Here is a 16,508-nt window from a genome sequence, read left to right on the forward strand (position 1 = left end):
CAGTTATGATTTACTCCATGTTCTATATTTTCAGACTCGGGTTGGTTGGCGGGCCGCTTTAACGTCAACTTGATTTCACATGGGGCGGACCATTTTAGATATAATATTTACATTTTTTTATAAATGGATTAAAAGAACTAGATCAAAAGCCCTGAATATTCCGGTTTTTATAGATCTAAAACAATGTTTTTTTCCCTTAGTAAGGGAAAAGCTCTTTTAATCATTATGTGCCATATTAAAGTGGAAAACAGAAAATATTTTTATATATTTTTAGATTTTACAAAATGATTTTTGAACTAAAAACAAAGAAAATATGGATTAAAAAATAGCAATTATCAATTTAAAAGGAGGAAAATCAGGAAATGTAATATACATCTATATTTATCATTTTAATTTGACCCTAAAACAGAGAGTCGCCACTGATGATTTACTTTCCCGGACCACACAAAATGATGCGGCGGGCCAGAGTTGGCCCCCGGGCCGCCACTTTGACACCTGTGATGTACAGGTATGTTTATAGCAGCCAACGTGTTCATGGTTCCCGCAAACCCAGAACTTGTGACTACCTGCCTGTTCAAGGAGAGACCTGTCAGGAATGCTTTGTCATAGGCAGTTAGACCAAAAAATGTCATAAGCTATTTCTTTTGCCAATCAGTATGTTGAGTTTCATTCATTTTCAGCATGGCTTACCCTAGTCAGGGGTGCCGGAGCCCATTCCAGCTGACCTTGAACAAAAGGCAGACTGCACACAGAGACTCACAAACCACCCAGTGGTAATCGAACCCACGCTTCCCGCACTAAAGTGAGGCAAAAGAATCACTTCACACCAGGTGCATATGTTGAACGCCTTCACATTTAACTACTGTTTACAGTGCAGACTCCAAGTTTTTTTTTTTTAACTGGCAAGCATCTTAAGTCCGATATCTTCCACGGTGAGTGATTTTAGTGGACTTTAGTTTTTCTTGCTGAAAGTTATCTAATTAGAGATGTTCATTCATTTTCCAAACTGTTTATCATCACAAAGGTCACGGGGGTGCTGAAGCCACAGAGGAAACCAAAGTACCCACCCGGGATCGACCCCTCGACCCCAGAACTGTGAGGCCGACGCGTTAACCACTTCCCCAATTTAGAGTCTTAACCACTTTAAATCCACTGCTGCATGCTATTTGTTGTAGCCCAATATGACCGTTAGATGTCGCACTATTATCACTTTTTTGTGTTTCACATTTTCAATGACTTATGTTCGTTTTAAGGTCTTAAAAAATCGACATGTTCTGACAGTCTTAATTAATATAAAAAAATACCAACAAGAGAAAACATGTATTCATATGTCTTCCCCAACTAGAAGTGGCTGGAGGAAAAGACCGGCGGTTCCCAGGATGCACACCAGGACAAACACCCACAGGAAGATGCGGTCGATCACCATGGCGACATATTTCCAATCGTCTTGAACCTTTGAGGGAAGCAACAAGGACAAAGCAGAGAATGAAAGCAAGGTAGAAATTGTAAAGAAAAGATTCTATGGGCTGACAGTCAGCCATTTCAAAAACTCATTTTGATTCTTTGTCCTACAAAATTCAACCATTTTACAATCACCGAGCTCAGAAATGTGAATCTTGGGGAGTCAAAAGAATTAAATGTTGTTTCATTACTATTGATTACTATACTGAACAAAAGATAATGAATATACTTTTTACCTAACATCATATCTTAGTTTACCAGACAAAAGAGTCAACAGATTTTATGAGCATTGCTTGAAATTTGTCTTCGGTAGCTCGGTAGTCAGCACGCCTGACTGCTGAGATGGGAATGTGGTTCGCGGGGCAGAAAACAGAAAATCTGAAAGCTTTAATCATATCTCACCTCCTTTGCCTCATTCTGCATTCTCATGTTTTCTGCGATGTATTTGACACTCTCGATAGCCTCCTTGATCTCAGGGGAGAACGGCAACAGGGTCAGTACCCCCGCATCCAGAGACTCTGAGCTGGAGCACTGGCTACCCGGACTGGTCACGCCACTTGCATTCAGGACCCTGAGGTTGCCCAAGCCCGCGCCTCCTCCAGAGTCCGCCGGGAGTTTTCCAGTTCTGCGGTGCCAGCAATCATCGCAACGTCCCTCGCAGCACAGCGAGCCCGACAACTCGCCCGTGTTCAAATTGTTGAGATTAGAGAGCTCAGTGGAATTGGCGAGCCGGTGGCGGTCTGTCAGGCCGGACGCCAGGCTGGACGCCAGAGCCCGAGTCTCGTGATGGGACGTGGCGGCGTGAAGGTCGCACGGTCTAGAGCGGATCATCCGAACGGTCTCGCTCGCCTTCTCCATCGCCCTCCCCGGTCGGGTCATGAACATGACCTTAGGCAAAAGGCCCAGGAAAATGCCGCGCACCCACCGCGGCATGGTGTGCGTCTTGGGCGTGCGGTAGTGGACGTTCAGCACGAAGACGGTGATGACGATGGACAGGGTGACGAAAATCATGGTGAAGAGCAGGTACTCGCCAATTAGCGGGATGACCAGCGACGTGGAGGGGATGGTCTCCGTGATGACCAGGAGGAAGACGGTCAGGGAGAGCAGCACAGAGATGCACAGCGTGACCTTCTCGCCGCAATCGGACGGCAGGTAGAAGACCAGCACGGTGAGGAAGGAGATGAGCAGGCACGGGATGATCATGTTGATGGTGTAGAAGAGCGGCAGACGGCGGATGTATAGGGAGTACGTGATGTCGGTGTAGATCTCCTCGCAGCAGTTGTACTTGATGTCGTGCTTGTAGCCGGGGGCGTCAATGATCATCCATTCGCCGCTCTCCCAGAAATCCTTGAGGTTGATGGTGGAGCCGATCAGCACCAGGTCAATCTTGGCCTTGTCGTAGGTCCAAGAGCCGAACTTCATGGTGCAGTTCTGGTAGTCGAAGGGGAAGTAGGTGACGTCGATCTTACACGAGCTCTTGAAGATGGCAGGAGGAATCCACGTGACCTCACCGTTGTACCGAAGCAGAGCCTTGGTCTTGTCGTCCACCTGGAAGTCTCCAACTGCGCTGTGGTAAGGAATTTAAGTTCTTATTCAAAAGTGAACCCATGCAGAATGCTGCTTCCCAGTTCTTTTTTTCACCAAATAGGCGAGGAAAAACACTCACTTATTGTACAGTACAATATCAGGCTTCCATATCCTGTTTGACGGAACCCGTATGAATTCGACGCCTCCAAATTCTTTGGGATTCCACTTGAGTTTGTAGTCATTCCAGATCTGAAACAATCCGTCATTATAAATTACAGTACTTTCAATACATGTAATAGAAAGCAAATAGACACATACATTTAGGATAATAATATAAACATGACTTATCAGAGTCTACAATGTAAGGAGTCATTCTATGGTGCATGCAAACTTACTTTTATGGAAATTTACATTCTGAGCAGGGGACAAATCATGTCCAATTGTTGGCTCAGTGGTCGATAGAAACATTAAGATTTTAGTGCCTGGCACATGATAAAAGTTAATAAGGAAAGAAGGCATAAATCGCGCCATTGAACATGAAACGGAACAACATATAATTCACACGCTTTGATTTTAAACACATCCCCTATAGCAGGGGTGTCAGACTCGGGTTGGTTCGCGGGCCGCTTTAACGTCAACTTGATTTCACATGGGCCGGACCATTTTAGATAGAATATTTCGATTTTTTTTAATAAATGGATTAAAAGAACTGGATTAAAAGCCCTGAATATTCCGTTTTTTATAGATCTAAAACAATGTTTATTTTAGCTTTTTTATATATATTTTTAGATTTTACAAAATGATTTTTGAACTAAAAACAGAATTTTTTTTATTAAAAATTAAAATTATTGATTTAAAAGGGAGAAAATCAGGAAATTTAATATACATTTATACTCTATTTATACTCTTCATTTTAATATGATCCTAAAACAAAAAGTCGGCACTCATGATTTACTTTCCCGGGCCGCACAAAATGATGTGGCAGGCCAGATTTGGCCCCCGGGCCGCCACTTTGACACATGTGCCCTATAGGAACATGAGGGAAAAATAAGTTATTCACATTGCACCAAAGAAAGTAAAATTTTCTTCAATGGCCTTTTAGCTATTGGCAGTTCTTGCAAGAGCATTAAAACGACAATAAAAAAAACAATTAAATTCACAGCCAATTAAATTTCAACAATGTCGCCTCCGTTTCCTAGATAAATGAAAATGAAAGTTGTTATTTTTTTTTTTTATTTAAGTGAAGCACTTCTTGTAGAACCTCAATGACTGCTCTGTGGATTACAGTGTAGCATTTATGTCTATAAAGTGTTTTAGGGCACTTTATCTTTTGCGCTAATTTTAGTCCATTTGAAAATGTGCTCTTATTGATTATACTGATCAAAAGTTACATTATGAATGGAAATATAATTGAAATAGATGCAAATACTTTTCACGACCGCGTCATTAAACTGTTGTAATCATGACTTACATGTCTCAGCCACAAGTTGGTCTCCATGATTTGGTTGACTTCATCCTGAGAGGAGCAGAATGTCTTTAAGGACAAGTCAAACTTTAATATTTCATCATAGTTTCCCTTGCTGTTCCCAACATTCTGGGTACGGGAGAATCAAGTGTGAAATGAAACAACCAAGGATGTGCTGTCCACATCACCCATACAGTTGCAGTTCATTGTTCACAAATTTGCGCATTTCTATTAATGTGCTCCTTATTTCTTGCTGAAAACAACTCATTTCATTTTGGGTGCTGAATTTTAAATTACATGTCACAAGAGGGCACCAAAGCTCCCGCTACGTAGGAAACTAGTACGTATAGTTAATCCATTGAAACATCTTGACGTAATGCATCTCGCATCTCAACTGCACGGATTTTTTCTTTCACCCGCGAAAGTCTACACCACCTGTGTCAAAGTGGCGGCCCGGGGGCCAAATCTGGCCCGCCGCATCATTTTGTGTGGCCCGGGAAAGTAAATCATGAGTGCCGACTTTCTGTTTTAGGATCAAATTAAAATGAAGAATATAGATGTATATTAAATTTCCTGATTTATCCCCTTTTAAAACAATAATTGTAATTTTTTAATCAATTTTTTCTGTCTTTTTAGTTCAAAAATAATTTTGTAAAATCTAAAAATATTTTAAAAAAAAGCTAAACTAAACATTGTTTTAGATCTATAAAAAAGTGAATATTCAGGGCTTTTAATCCAGTTCTTTTAATCCATTTATTTAAAAAAATCTAAATATTATATCTAAAATGGTCCATCCCACATGAAATCAAGTTGACGTTAAAGCGGCCCGCGAACCAACCCGAGTCTGACACTCTTGCTCTACACCCTTTAAAAGTCCAATGTTTGTTCATAAACACACTTCACTTGCTTAAAAATGACTTGGGCAATCCAGCACTGACATCCCACCCATTTTCCTGACTATCTATTCACCACCATCTGTCTTTTTCAGATCAATACGCAGTTCGATTGCAAAATTGTCTCACTGCCTCATGCTGTGTTCATATTGAGTTAAGATTTGGGTGTGGGTACAGACGTACAGTTTAGGCAGGCAAACTACTCACCACTTTAACCAGCTGAGACATGGACACCTCAAACTGAACAATGACTGGCTCAGACACATTTTCGACTGGTCGGATAAACTGGTTGTACTTGGAGAAGATGACGGAGAAGAGCTTGTGCTCGCCTTCTGAACATGCTCCTCCTGACAGAAATATCAATGGATAAATCTATCAATTCATCTTGAAATTTTGTGTAATATGCCACTAAAAATGACCTAAGAAAAACAATATTCACTACATGATATGAAGAAAAAAAATCAATACGTAGTAATCATCAAATTAGAAAAAAAGAATGTTCATGTGGTTGTTTTTTAAAATAGAGTTCTGAAAGGCAACTTTCAAATTGACTTTTTAATGATTTTTGGAAATATGATTAAAAAGGCAATATTAATTTTTTGGAAAAAGAGTGCGATCCTCAGTTACAAGCAAATACATGCCGATTTTCAGTTCCCTCCCATCCATATTTAACTCACGTGCCTCATAACTTGTGAAGTCACAGGATAATTGACAGGAGTGCTGTAACTCACCTTGTAGATGCAACAAAAAGAAGGAACAGGTGGCTATAAAAGGATGGAAAAAACTGTCTTTCATTTTGTCTGCTGCTGGGCGTAGAGTGTGGGGGCTCCAGGCTTGGAAAAAGTGAAGAAGACAAAGAGTGAAAGGATGCCGAGAGGAAAGGGGAGCGAGCACAAGAGAGGGAGGCACTTCTGAGCCAACCTCTGTCAGGAGCTTGATCACCACGGCAACCTATGGCAAGCTGATTGGATTCAATCATAGATAGAAAAGTCAGTGTTGACTTTTATTAACATGCAAAGTACGCTAAGGTCGTCCTCGGTGTATTTTTTACAGAAATGATAAGCTTTTCATTTCACCAGTTCAGTTGAATGAATTTGTCTTTTACTTCAATGATTCTGGTACTATGGATCAGTAAACACGTTAGGGTGTAGTACACCATTCGGCCAAGGTCGACTGGGATAGTTGTTGAAAATTAATCAATACATGATGTAATTAGAATACAAATTTTTGTAAACTGCAGATTTATGGAACATGGCATATGCCTGAGAGGGAGTATAATCTGGTACACGGTCGATTGGTCGCCGGTCTTTTGGTCGCCCGGATGGTTATTGATAATTACCATTTAAATCGTTGCTCAAATTCCATAAATACAAACTGCGAATTATTATTTAGTCATTCTTAATGCCCTATCGACTGCACACGGTATAATCTTATTTCTGCCATTGCCTTCAGTGTTAATGCATTTTTAATGGAGCACCACTCTACACCATTATACAAATACTTTTAAAATTTTAACAAAAATAATAATTTAAAGTTCAGTTTCTACTGGAGCTGAAGTCAATATTTCAAGAAAATTGTGCCTAAAAAAAGTCAGTTTAAACTGAAATTATTTTCAGATGACAACCTAAAAATATAAATTATAAAAACTTACCCACGCAGGCACATGAAGAAAATGCAAAGTACACAAAGGTTACAAACTGGAAAAAAGCTATATTTTGGCTAGAACAGTACAGTAAAACCAATTTATTTTCTTCCACAGGCCACACAAAATCTGCCCGACCGTCCTTGAATTTGACACCTCAGTGTTTGGAAGATTTTGCACAAGACACACTTGTAAGAGTTCATACTAAAACCCAACATTTAAAAATAAAATGTAAAAAGCTAATAGCCAGCAACACATAAAGCAGATAAGAAAAGGACAATGGAAGCAATGTGATTTTAAATGTACCCTGTCAACGTTTTGTGAGCGTTCTTTCAAAAATATGTCTGTTATTGTGCTTTTCTTCATCTTTCCTGAACTAATGCTCCACTTTTCCTCCTGCCAGAATGATTTTCCACCGTGTCCTTCAGCGAGACGAACGAGCAGTCAGTTAAATAAATTTAGAGTTGTCCACTGACATAAAACAGGGAGCTGCCTTACGCTGCTGACCCTTGAAAACATATTGCTCCATCCCATAAATGCTTTGAGAGCATATAGGGAAGATACAGATCATTGTACGTATACTTATTTTTAAAAAGCTAATCTAAAAGTCACTGTCTATTAAAGCGTTTAATAAAATGTTTCGCACCATAGTAGCTAACGAGGAAAATAAAAAGAAGAGGAGGAAGTAGTTAACATGGAGGCTGATGTTTATCTCCTGATGGGGCTTTAGCAAAATGGATGCCAGTCTGCAAAATCTCTTAATGAGCCCACTCAGCATCGTTTAATGAGCAGCGAATGTGTATGTGTGTGGACGCAGTATTGGAACGAGAAGACTATAGCTGTGTTAAAAGATCACTTTTGAATGGGGCTTGAAGATAAATTGATTTTATCGATTCTTTCGGGGTTATTGCCAAGTTAAGATTTTTGGCGGCTTCTCGACTTCAAATGGAGTCCTCGCTGAAAAGCAAAAAGAAGCTAGTTTTGAAACACTAAGATCAAAAAGTTCATTCGCTGTCATCTTAGGTATGTCTTGTCGTAGTTAAATTAATTGTGTAGTATTTTAAAAACATCTAAACTTTCATAAAGGAATTGACTTGTAGGACCGTCAATGGTTGCTAATGGAGCAACTGAAAGGAAATATTTGAGCGTTGTTTTGCATAAAAGAATCAAACCATCACACCAAGATTTCACCGAAACACAACTCCAAAACTTAGGCTGGTATTAGTTTAGTGGAAGCCTTTATTTGTACAAAGACATTGACATAATGTCACCTCACAATATTAATCAAATTAGGTGAACGGTGCAGAGTAATACTTTATATCTGTTGCCCCACAGATTTGCCTTCTTAGCCAAGAGATGTTTAAATAAAATGCTGATCAAATGTGAGGCATCTCAGAGGTGGCTTTCTGGTGATGCTGAACCACATGAGTCTGGAAGAGAGGTTGGAGGAACAGACCCAATGTTCCCACCACGCACACGATGACAAAGATCCACAGGAACATGCGATCCACCACCATGGCCACGTACTTCCAGTCTTCTATCACCTGCAAGCAGAAAGAAGAATCCATCTAAGGGGTAAGTGTTGGATTTTGAGATGGATTTCATACCGGTTGTCTAGAAGCAGGACACAGAAAATCATACAGACTGGATCATCACAGTTATATGCCCCCCCATAAACGCTCTTGTCCCTTCTTCTATCTTATCTTTGGTTGTTGTTCAATGGCGATGTTTTTGTTCATTCCGATTTTTTGGTGTAGCGCTTCGTGTTGCAGAAACAAATGCGACTCGTAGGTGAATGGAACCGTGACCGGACGTTTCGTCGAAAGACGTTTGGTCCCCGGACGTTTGGTCCCCGGATGTTTGGTCGCCGGACGTTTGGTCGACCGGACGTTTGGTCGACCGGACGTTTGGTCGACCGGACGTTTGGTCGAACGGACATTTGGTAGAACAGACGTTTGGTAGAACGGACGTTTGGTCGCCGGGTTCGCTCGCTGTCAAATTATGACAGAGTTTACTGTTGATATTTTGATATTAGATATTTAGATATTAAACTCACTCTCTCATGATTATAATTTTGAGAGCTGGTTTCAACAGTAACTACCTGGCGACCAAACGTCCGTTCTACCAAACGTCCGTTCTACCAAACGTCCGTTCTACCAAACGTCCGGTCGACCAAACATCCGGGGACCAAACGTCTGGGGACCAAACGTCTTTCGACGAAACGTCCGAGTACCGAATGGAACAGGTCGGCGAATTAGAGTCACACGATCAAAACATGTCGTCATGTGTCGCAGTGTATTTACACAAATAAACATGGTGCCTTTGGCATGTTTTAGACCTCATGCTTTTGTGGAAATTTTAAGGATATTGTGGCACCAGAGTCTATGTTTTGTCAACCCGATAGCTTCAACAAGTCCCACATATTTTCCGTGACACATATGAGACGGCTCAGGTAATTCAGGACGCTTTATGAGAGAAACACAATGACTGAAAGCCTCATACATACACTTTGATCATCATCATCCGCCATCATGTGCTCCGCAACATAGCGCACCCCATTCACTGCCTCGTGGATCTCAGTACCTAAGTCAGAAATGCTTCTAGACCGGAGGTCCTGTGGGCAAGTAAACGCACCAGGAAGGAAGTCTGTGGATTGCAGATCAACCTTTCTGTTTGAGCGGTTCAAACCCAGAGGAGGAATTGTACTTAGTCCAGGAGTGCAGAAGTCTGGAGGCAGTAAGGTATTAATCTTGGGACAGCCAGCTTTGGAGGTCAAGCCCAGAATTGTCCGTCCCGAACGAAAGTACCGCCGTTGCTGCATTTTCTGACGCACGCCGTTATCGTTAGGGCGTCTCATGAACAACAAGGCAGGCAGTTTGACCAGGAAAATGATCTTGACCCACGAGGGCATGGTGTGAGTGCTCGGGGAGCGGTGATGGACATTGAGCACGCACACGCTCGTGATGATGGAGAAGGTCACCAGCACCATGGTGAACATCAGGTACTTGCCGATCAGCGGCACATCCAGGGAAGTTGGCGGCACGATCTTGGAGATCAGGAGCAGGAAGACCGTGAGGGCCAACAGGACAGAAATGCACAGGGTCATTTTCTCACCGCAGTCCGAAGGCAAGTAGAAGACCAGGATGGCCAGGGAGGTAATCAGTACACACGGAATGATCAAGTTGATAGTGTAGAAAAGAGGCTTTCTTTTTATGATGAAGTCATACGTAACGTCTACGTAGGTGGCGTCGAGTGGGTTGACCGTCCGCCGGCCGGGGAGCGCCAGGATGTCCCACTCGCCGCTGGGTGTGAAGTCATCCATGCTAGCCACCTCTGTTTTCAAAATCAGGTCAATCTCAGTATGGTCGTAGGTCCATGAGCGAAACTTCAGGGTGCAGTTTTGTTGGTCAAAGGGGAAATGCTTGACCTCGATCTTGCAAGCGCTCTTGTAGATGGCAGGGGGGAGCCAGTTAATGCTGCCATTGGAGAGTACAATGACATTGGTGAACACCGTCACCTCGTAGGTTCCGTCAGCACTGTAAAAAGACAAAGAAATAACCAAATCCAGATTCCATTTCAGAACTGTGACTGAAATTCATTGGAAGGTTCAGAGACAACAAAGCTTCCAATGGCAGATGATAAACTACAGTTCTCCCAAAAAAATTAAGACTAATTTACGTGCTACTAACTTGTTATAGAGGACAATATCAGGCAGCCAGACGTGTCTGGAGGGAATACGCAGCTTGTCAATTCCTTCATATGTGGCGGGGTCCCACGATAACCTGTAATCTACCCAGTGCTGCAATGGATAAGGAGTGAGTCAATCCTGCCAATTATCGGTTAATAATAAGAATATTGTGTAGAAGCAGTTGGCTCCATTTTAAAGTGTATGAATGGACATGGATTAATTATAGGTTTTCATTGTGTTTACCTGAGTGAGCCATACATTTGTCGTCATGATCTGATCCCTTTCATTCTACAAATGGTAACAGAAAAACACAACAAAGACATGAACAGCTTATTTGCAAGTTACACAATATCATTCAAACACTACGTACTACGCTGATGAGCTGTGCCAAGGACACTTGAAGCTTCACCGTGACCCTCTCAGTCCTGTTTATCGCCGGCCGAATCAGCGGATTGTATCGATGCTTGCCAAGCAGCCAGTTGATGAGGCGCTCCTCTGAATCGGCACCACCGCAACCTAGAATGGTTTAGCATCGATCGTATGTGTATTGCTGTTGTATCTAGGATGTTTACTTTTCATCCATACGTGCACTGCGTAGTTTGCCAAAGTGTTTTTCCTCACCCCGATTTGAATTATGCCTGTTGCCTATTGATTTATTCACTGACAAGCTTTTTAATTGGAGGCTCCTGTTCAAGTAGATTTGCTACTGTAGAGAACTTGAGGAAGTTGTCAAGTGTGCCCTTTGGGATCGAAAATATGGCTTGACGCACCAACGATTCCAATGTTGTTCCGCTCGCAAAGTTTATAATGGCTTTCTTGTTGTTAAGACAAGTCATTAGCGGGCCAAACATCGCCGTCTGTCTAATGGCTCCATGCATGCTACGGCATCTGAACCTTCTGATTCTGGCTGCGACGCCCACCATGACTCTGCGCCTCCCACTGCCACCCCCGCTGCTTTGGTTAGCAGATGGTGTTGTCAAAGACCTCAGGGGGTGTCAGTCAAACAAGGTGATGGGCAAAACCCTCCCAAACTTGCAATTTTACCCGCTGTGAATATATATGATGTCATTTTTTGGGGGACATTTTATAGGGTTGATGGAAAGTGTGGTCAGGCGTGTTAATAACTTGTTGGCATGCACCCATGTGTACATGAAAAGGTCACGCTAAAGGTCGGTAGGTAGGTTGATTAAATACGCTAAATTGTCCGTAGCTGGGAATTTAAGTGTTAATGGTTGTTTGCCTATTTGTGGCCTGCAATTTATTTGCAACTAGATTTCTAGCCAGCCTCCTGCCCATATGCTCCAGCACCCTTGTGACACTCCTGGGGATTAACAGCAAAGATGATGGATGGATATTAACAGTAATCAACTTTCACATATTACACTATTTTTTTCTTGCTTCGTATTCAACATCTTATTCAAAAAGTTCAAAAAACAGTGATGATAAGTGTCTCTAATATCCCTTAATTTCTAATTCAGGGACTCAATTTAGCAGAATATGCCTTTTCACTTAATTCATCTGAAACTATTTTATTTAGGATAACCTATTTTTTTCATCTAGCTAACCCCATGACATATATAACACGTTTATGCTCATAATATGGCAAAAGATTAATTCACCTTTATCCACTTTTTGTGATTTTTTTGGCATTGCTTATTATTACTATTATTGTAAAACATGTGCCTTGGCTTAGTAAAGGTTGGGAAAACTGCAATAAAAAAATAAATTGAGCTTTTCATTTGTATGAACCATTTTGGTCATTAGGATAATAAACTGAACATTGCACAGTACAAGTACAAGTTACTATCATACTAAACTTATTATTTTGTTAGCGATGTAACATTAGTCACTACACAAAGAACTATTGATATGACTCGTTTTTCTTACCTTGGAATAAAAAGATTAGGCAAGCGACAATAGCGACAGTAGGTGTCATTTTTGCACCATGTGCTCAGCGGGACGAGTGAGCCAGTGAAGCCCCAGTGGAGCGCTACTTTTGACGGGCAAGCCGTAGTCGGGTCGGCGCGCCCCGGTACGGAGCCAGCATCGAGTTCCTATCGGTAAAAAAAAGTGGTCAGCCCAAAAAGTGTGACAAGTGAAAGCGACAAAAATATCAAGAAAAAAGATTTCAAGTATATACTTCAGTGTGTGATCATTTATCAGTCCATCCTGGTGGGGGGCGCTCGGCGCAGTCGGCGTGTCCGCTCTTGAGGCGTCTCATTCGGATTGTGTGCCTCCAAGACCTGCCCAGCTTCAATTTAGGCTGGGGAGCTCATTCTACGCAGTGCACACACACTATTTAGTGGTATTTCTAGGCTAAGTACAACTTCTTCGTGCGTGTAGGTCTTCGCTATGCAGTCCAAGACATCATTTTAATCACCTTTTTTTTTTAACAAAAAGGCTTTTTGGTGGGGTATTTCATTAGAGACCACTCAATAGTTTTATTATTTTTATGAACCCATCATTTCCTACATCAATGCCATTGATGTCTACTATGGCACAGACTAATATGTCATGTTCAATGCCATTGATGTAGGAAATGATGGGTTCATAAAAATAATAAAACTATTGAGTGGTCTCTAATGAAATACCCCACCAAAACGCCTTTTTGGCAAAAAAAAAGTGATTAAAATGATGTCTTGATTCAATGGTATAGTAATTTTGATATACTAATTGATACAGATAAATTCTACATTTTCATAAGCTGTGTTTTATGTTTAAAAATATTTATATTAATAAATAGAATAAATATCTCGATATGTAGCTTTAAAACAACTCTTGTGCTTTTGTAATTTAGTTATAGTTTTACTCTGTTTTCAATGTAATATTTTTAATAACCTGTAATTAAAAATAGAGTTTAATATTTTTATTATACTTCATCTATTTTCATAGTATTCTATTTCACATTCATGTTCAATGTTGTAGTGCAGTAGCACTACACATTTAACTGACTTTTGTACAAGCCTGTGTGGCTTCAATTTCCATTGAGTGACAGAGTAAATGTTACGATGGCGTCGAGACGTCGTGGCGCGATCGGAGGGATTTGGACCCAGTAGCGGGGAAGCAGGAGGAGGCGAGACGAACTGAGCTCATGACAGTAACTTTAATGACTCAAAAGCTTTACAAAATATCAAGGACTTGTACATCCCAAAATGAAACAAAACCGGAGCAGGGAGAACTGAACCTTTGCGGCGATGTATGCAGTGTCACGCAGGACGATCTGAGAATGCTAACCACTTCCGTGGTGCTTAAATACACACATCAGGAAGTAATCAAGGATCACTTGCAGCTGCTCTAACCTAACGGCAAGCCAGGAAGGACAAACGAGCCGCTCCTGACAGTAAATGTGAGTGTGACTTCTTGTTTTCATTTAATCAGATTCGCCTTCCACGCATGTTTTTGGTATGTGGAAGGAAACCAGAGTACCCGGGGAACATGCAAACTCAACGCAGTGAGGACCGATCTGGTATGGAACCCACGACTCCAGAACTGTGAGGCCGACGCGTTAACCACTCGTCCGCCGGGCCACCTACTGTGACTTCTCGTCAATCTCTATTATGTGCTTTGTGATTGACTGGCGACAAAGCCTACATGAAGGCTGCCTTCACTCAATGTCAGCTGGATAGGCTCCAGTGACCAATTAACCTACCGTGCCTCTTTTTGGAATGCAGGAATGCACTGAAGAGAGCTCGCACAAGGAGGAAGAATTCTACCCATCATCAGTTGCTGGATAAACTAATCCCATTTCTGAGTGGCAAGTCAACAGGTCGCTGCCGCTTGGTAAGTGATTCTAACGACAAACTTCATCTTGTAAAGTAAGTGAGCCACAAGTAAGTTTGATTCAAGTGAACTGGCAGAAATGCTGCCGTCGCACTACCGAGTTAAAACACTACAGAGCCCCCCACCATCACCCCCAGCACCACCACCATACATACTATATCACGCAGACAGTTCATTACCTGGAGTGCTCCAAGGTCTCGCGCTTCTCACAACCTGGCCTTCATGCAAAATTATTGACGGCTCTTGTCAATCAAGTTGTCCGATTGATTCATTATTTAGAACCATTTTTTTTGCCCTAAAGGAAATCAAACACATATAAGTTAGTCTATCACATCACAGAGCTTCAATATATTTATTAAAGTGGTTATTAAATCCCGTTCATGACGGTAATGTTTGTAGATTAAAGGGATATTAATACACCTCACACTGTTAATGTCCATAGCAGTCAATATTACTGTGAACGGTGAATAATTTGAGATAGACTCAATCGCACTGGCAAAATAAATGAGAATAAATGATTGATAAATCACCAAATATTTTCAGTAAACAACTAAGAAAAATGGATGCACTATTGCAATACATTTGGAGGGAAATGTAGATGGATGAACACGGAGGAGTAGATTTTTTTCATCCTAGACAAAGAGAGACCACCTGTGTGATGCTTTCATAAAGATCAGAACCATAATATATAAAGTGGATAGAAATAAAGCAGGTTGCTGGTCGTTTTCTCTTGGCAAAGTCGTGTATTTTTAAAAGTCTGCGTGTAATAGAAAAATGGATTTTGCTCAGGCCTTGTAATCGGATGAAGGTTATCTCATGTAGCCTCGGAGTTCCGAGGGATCTGTTGTTGCTCATGCGATTTAACCAAGTCAGCGGGCTCCCTAATCACATTCAAAGCACAGTCTATTTACTTTGTAACAGTGAGTGGCTGGAGGCAACATGAGGCTTCTGTAAGAGTCCCGTAAATGAGCGCATCACTCCCATAATGCCAAAATTGTTTACATGGATTACGGCACATGTGTCAAAGTGGCGGCCCGGGGGCCAAATCTGGCCCACCGCATCATTTTGTGTGGCCCGGGAAAGTAAATCGTGAGTGCTGACTTTCTGTTTTAGGATCAAATTAAAATGAAGAGTATAGATGTATATAAAATTTCCTGATTTTCCCCAGTTTAAATCAATAATTGTAATTTTTTTAATCAGTTTTTTCTGTGTTTTTAGTTGAAAAATCGTTTTGTAAAATCTAAAAATATATATAAAAAAGCTAAAATAAACATTGTTTTAGATCTATAAAAAAACTGAATATTCAGGGCTTTTAATCCAGTTCTTTTAATCCATTTATTAAAAACAAATCAAAATATTATATCTAAAATGGTCTGGCCTGCATTAAATCAAGTTGATGTTAATGTGTCCCGCGAATCAACCCGAGTTTGACACCCTTGGATTACGGGGAAGGGGGGTGGGGCTGACAATGGGGAAAGAAACCCTAATTTAAAAGCAAATAGATAAGAGAATATATGTCATGTTGCTTTGTCTACTACGTCATCGATGGATGTGTAAGTGTGAGCTGCCATATAGCAATTTAAGCCATCAAAGAAATCTTGAGCTCGTATTATAAATTTAAAAAAACTACATTAGATGGAATATTAGCATTATCTAGGATTTTTTTTGTTAACTTAAGTCTTCTTTTTCAATGCCCATCTCAATACAAATATAATGTGAATAGCAACCTTCTTTACAGTATTCTGAAACTAACATAGTCCTTGGAGGAGGTAGCGAGTGTAGAATAGGGAAGAACAGAATGAGAAAAGTTGGAGACATATGGCGACTGTGCTGCGAAGCAGTGTGTGGGTGATGAACATTTTCCACCAGTGGCTGAGATCACAGCAGAGAGGGCAAGAAGAAAGAAAAAAATCAACCTCTCAAGGGGAGCAACTCACCATCTGGATTGTCGGGTGCGGTGACATATCCAATTTGGCTCTACCTGTGCGTGGACCGCTTACTAACCTCTATCTCACCGGGACGACATCTTGCTCGGAGAAATCAAGTCACACA

At 41.2% G+C, this 16,508-nt stretch overlaps 2 protein-coding genes and 1 long non-coding RNA gene across 3 annotated transcripts; 1 reads left to right on the forward strand and 2 right to left on the reverse strand.

Moving 5' to 3' along the window:
• The first annotated feature begins 471 nt into the window (after positions 1-471).
• Positions 472-1,581, forward strand: LOC144093185 (uncharacterized). The gene is made up of 3 exons (XR_013306220.1): positions 472-932; positions 1,025-1,095; positions 1,346-1,581. It is a non-coding gene; the product is annotated as an uncharacterized LOC144093185 (long non-coding RNA).
• Positions 1,181-6,310, reverse strand: chrna3 (cholinergic receptor, nicotinic, alpha 3). Its single transcript, XM_077626491.1, has 6 exons — positions 6,078-6,310; positions 5,554-5,693; positions 4,460-4,504; positions 3,128-3,237; positions 1,864-3,028; positions 1,181-1,453 (listed from the first exon to the last, which is right to left on the reverse strand). The coding sequence occupies exons 1-6, from the start codon at positions 6,139-6,141 to the stop codon at positions 1,325-1,327; spliced, it is 1,653 nt and encodes a 550-aa protein (XP_077482617.1). The 5' UTR covers positions 6,142-6,310; the 3' UTR covers positions 1,181-1,324.
• Positions 6,311-8,223: 1,913 nt separating this feature from the next.
• Positions 8,224-12,627, reverse strand: chrnb4 (cholinergic receptor, nicotinic, beta 4 (neuronal)). Its single transcript, XM_077626503.1, has 6 exons — positions 12,564-12,627; positions 11,047-11,192; positions 10,920-10,964; positions 10,678-10,787; positions 9,495-10,524; positions 8,224-8,532 (listed from the first exon to the last, which is right to left on the reverse strand). Exons 1-6 carry the CDS (start codon positions 12,610-12,612, stop codon positions 8,365-8,367), a joined length of 1,548 nt encoding a protein of 515 aa, XP_077482629.1. The 5' UTR covers positions 12,613-12,627; the 3' UTR covers positions 8,224-8,364.
• Positions 12,628-16,508: the final 3,881 nt, after the last annotated feature.

This window comes from Stigmatopora argus, chromosome 2, assembly GCF_051989625.1.
Source record: "Stigmatopora argus isolate UIUO_Sarg chromosome 2, RoL_Sarg_1.0, whole genome shotgun sequence".
In the NCBI taxonomy this organism is placed as follows: Eukaryota; Metazoa; Chordata; class Actinopteri; order Syngnathiformes; family Syngnathidae; genus Stigmatopora; species Stigmatopora argus.

Bases quoted from the DNA above. Each gene is read 5' to 3' on its own strand.
- chrna3 (XM_077626491.1), bottom strand. From the start codon at position 6,141: ATGAAAGACAGTTTTTTCCATCCTTTTATAGCCACCTGTTCCTTCTTT. The intron at 4,505-5,553 runs GTGAGTAGTTTG...TGCTCCTCTCAG, and splicing joins TGTCTCAGCTGGTTAAAGTG to GATGAAGTCAACCAAATCAT. The intron at 3,029-3,127 runs GTGAGTGTTTTT...TCCTTACCACAG, and splicing joins GATATTGTACTGTACAATAA to CGCAGTTGGAGACTTCCAGG.
- chrnb4 (XM_077626503.1), bottom strand. From the start codon at position 12,612: ATGACACCTACTGTCGCTATTGTCGCTTGCCTAATCTTTTTATTCCAA. The intron at 10,965-11,046 runs GTACGTAGTGTT...TACCATTTGTAG, and splicing joins TGGCACAGCTCATCAGCGTA to AATGAAAGGGATCAGATCAT. The intron at 10,525-10,677 runs GTTAGTAGCACG...GTCTTTTTACAG, and splicing joins GATATTGTCCTCTATAACAA to TGCTGACGGAACCTACGAGG.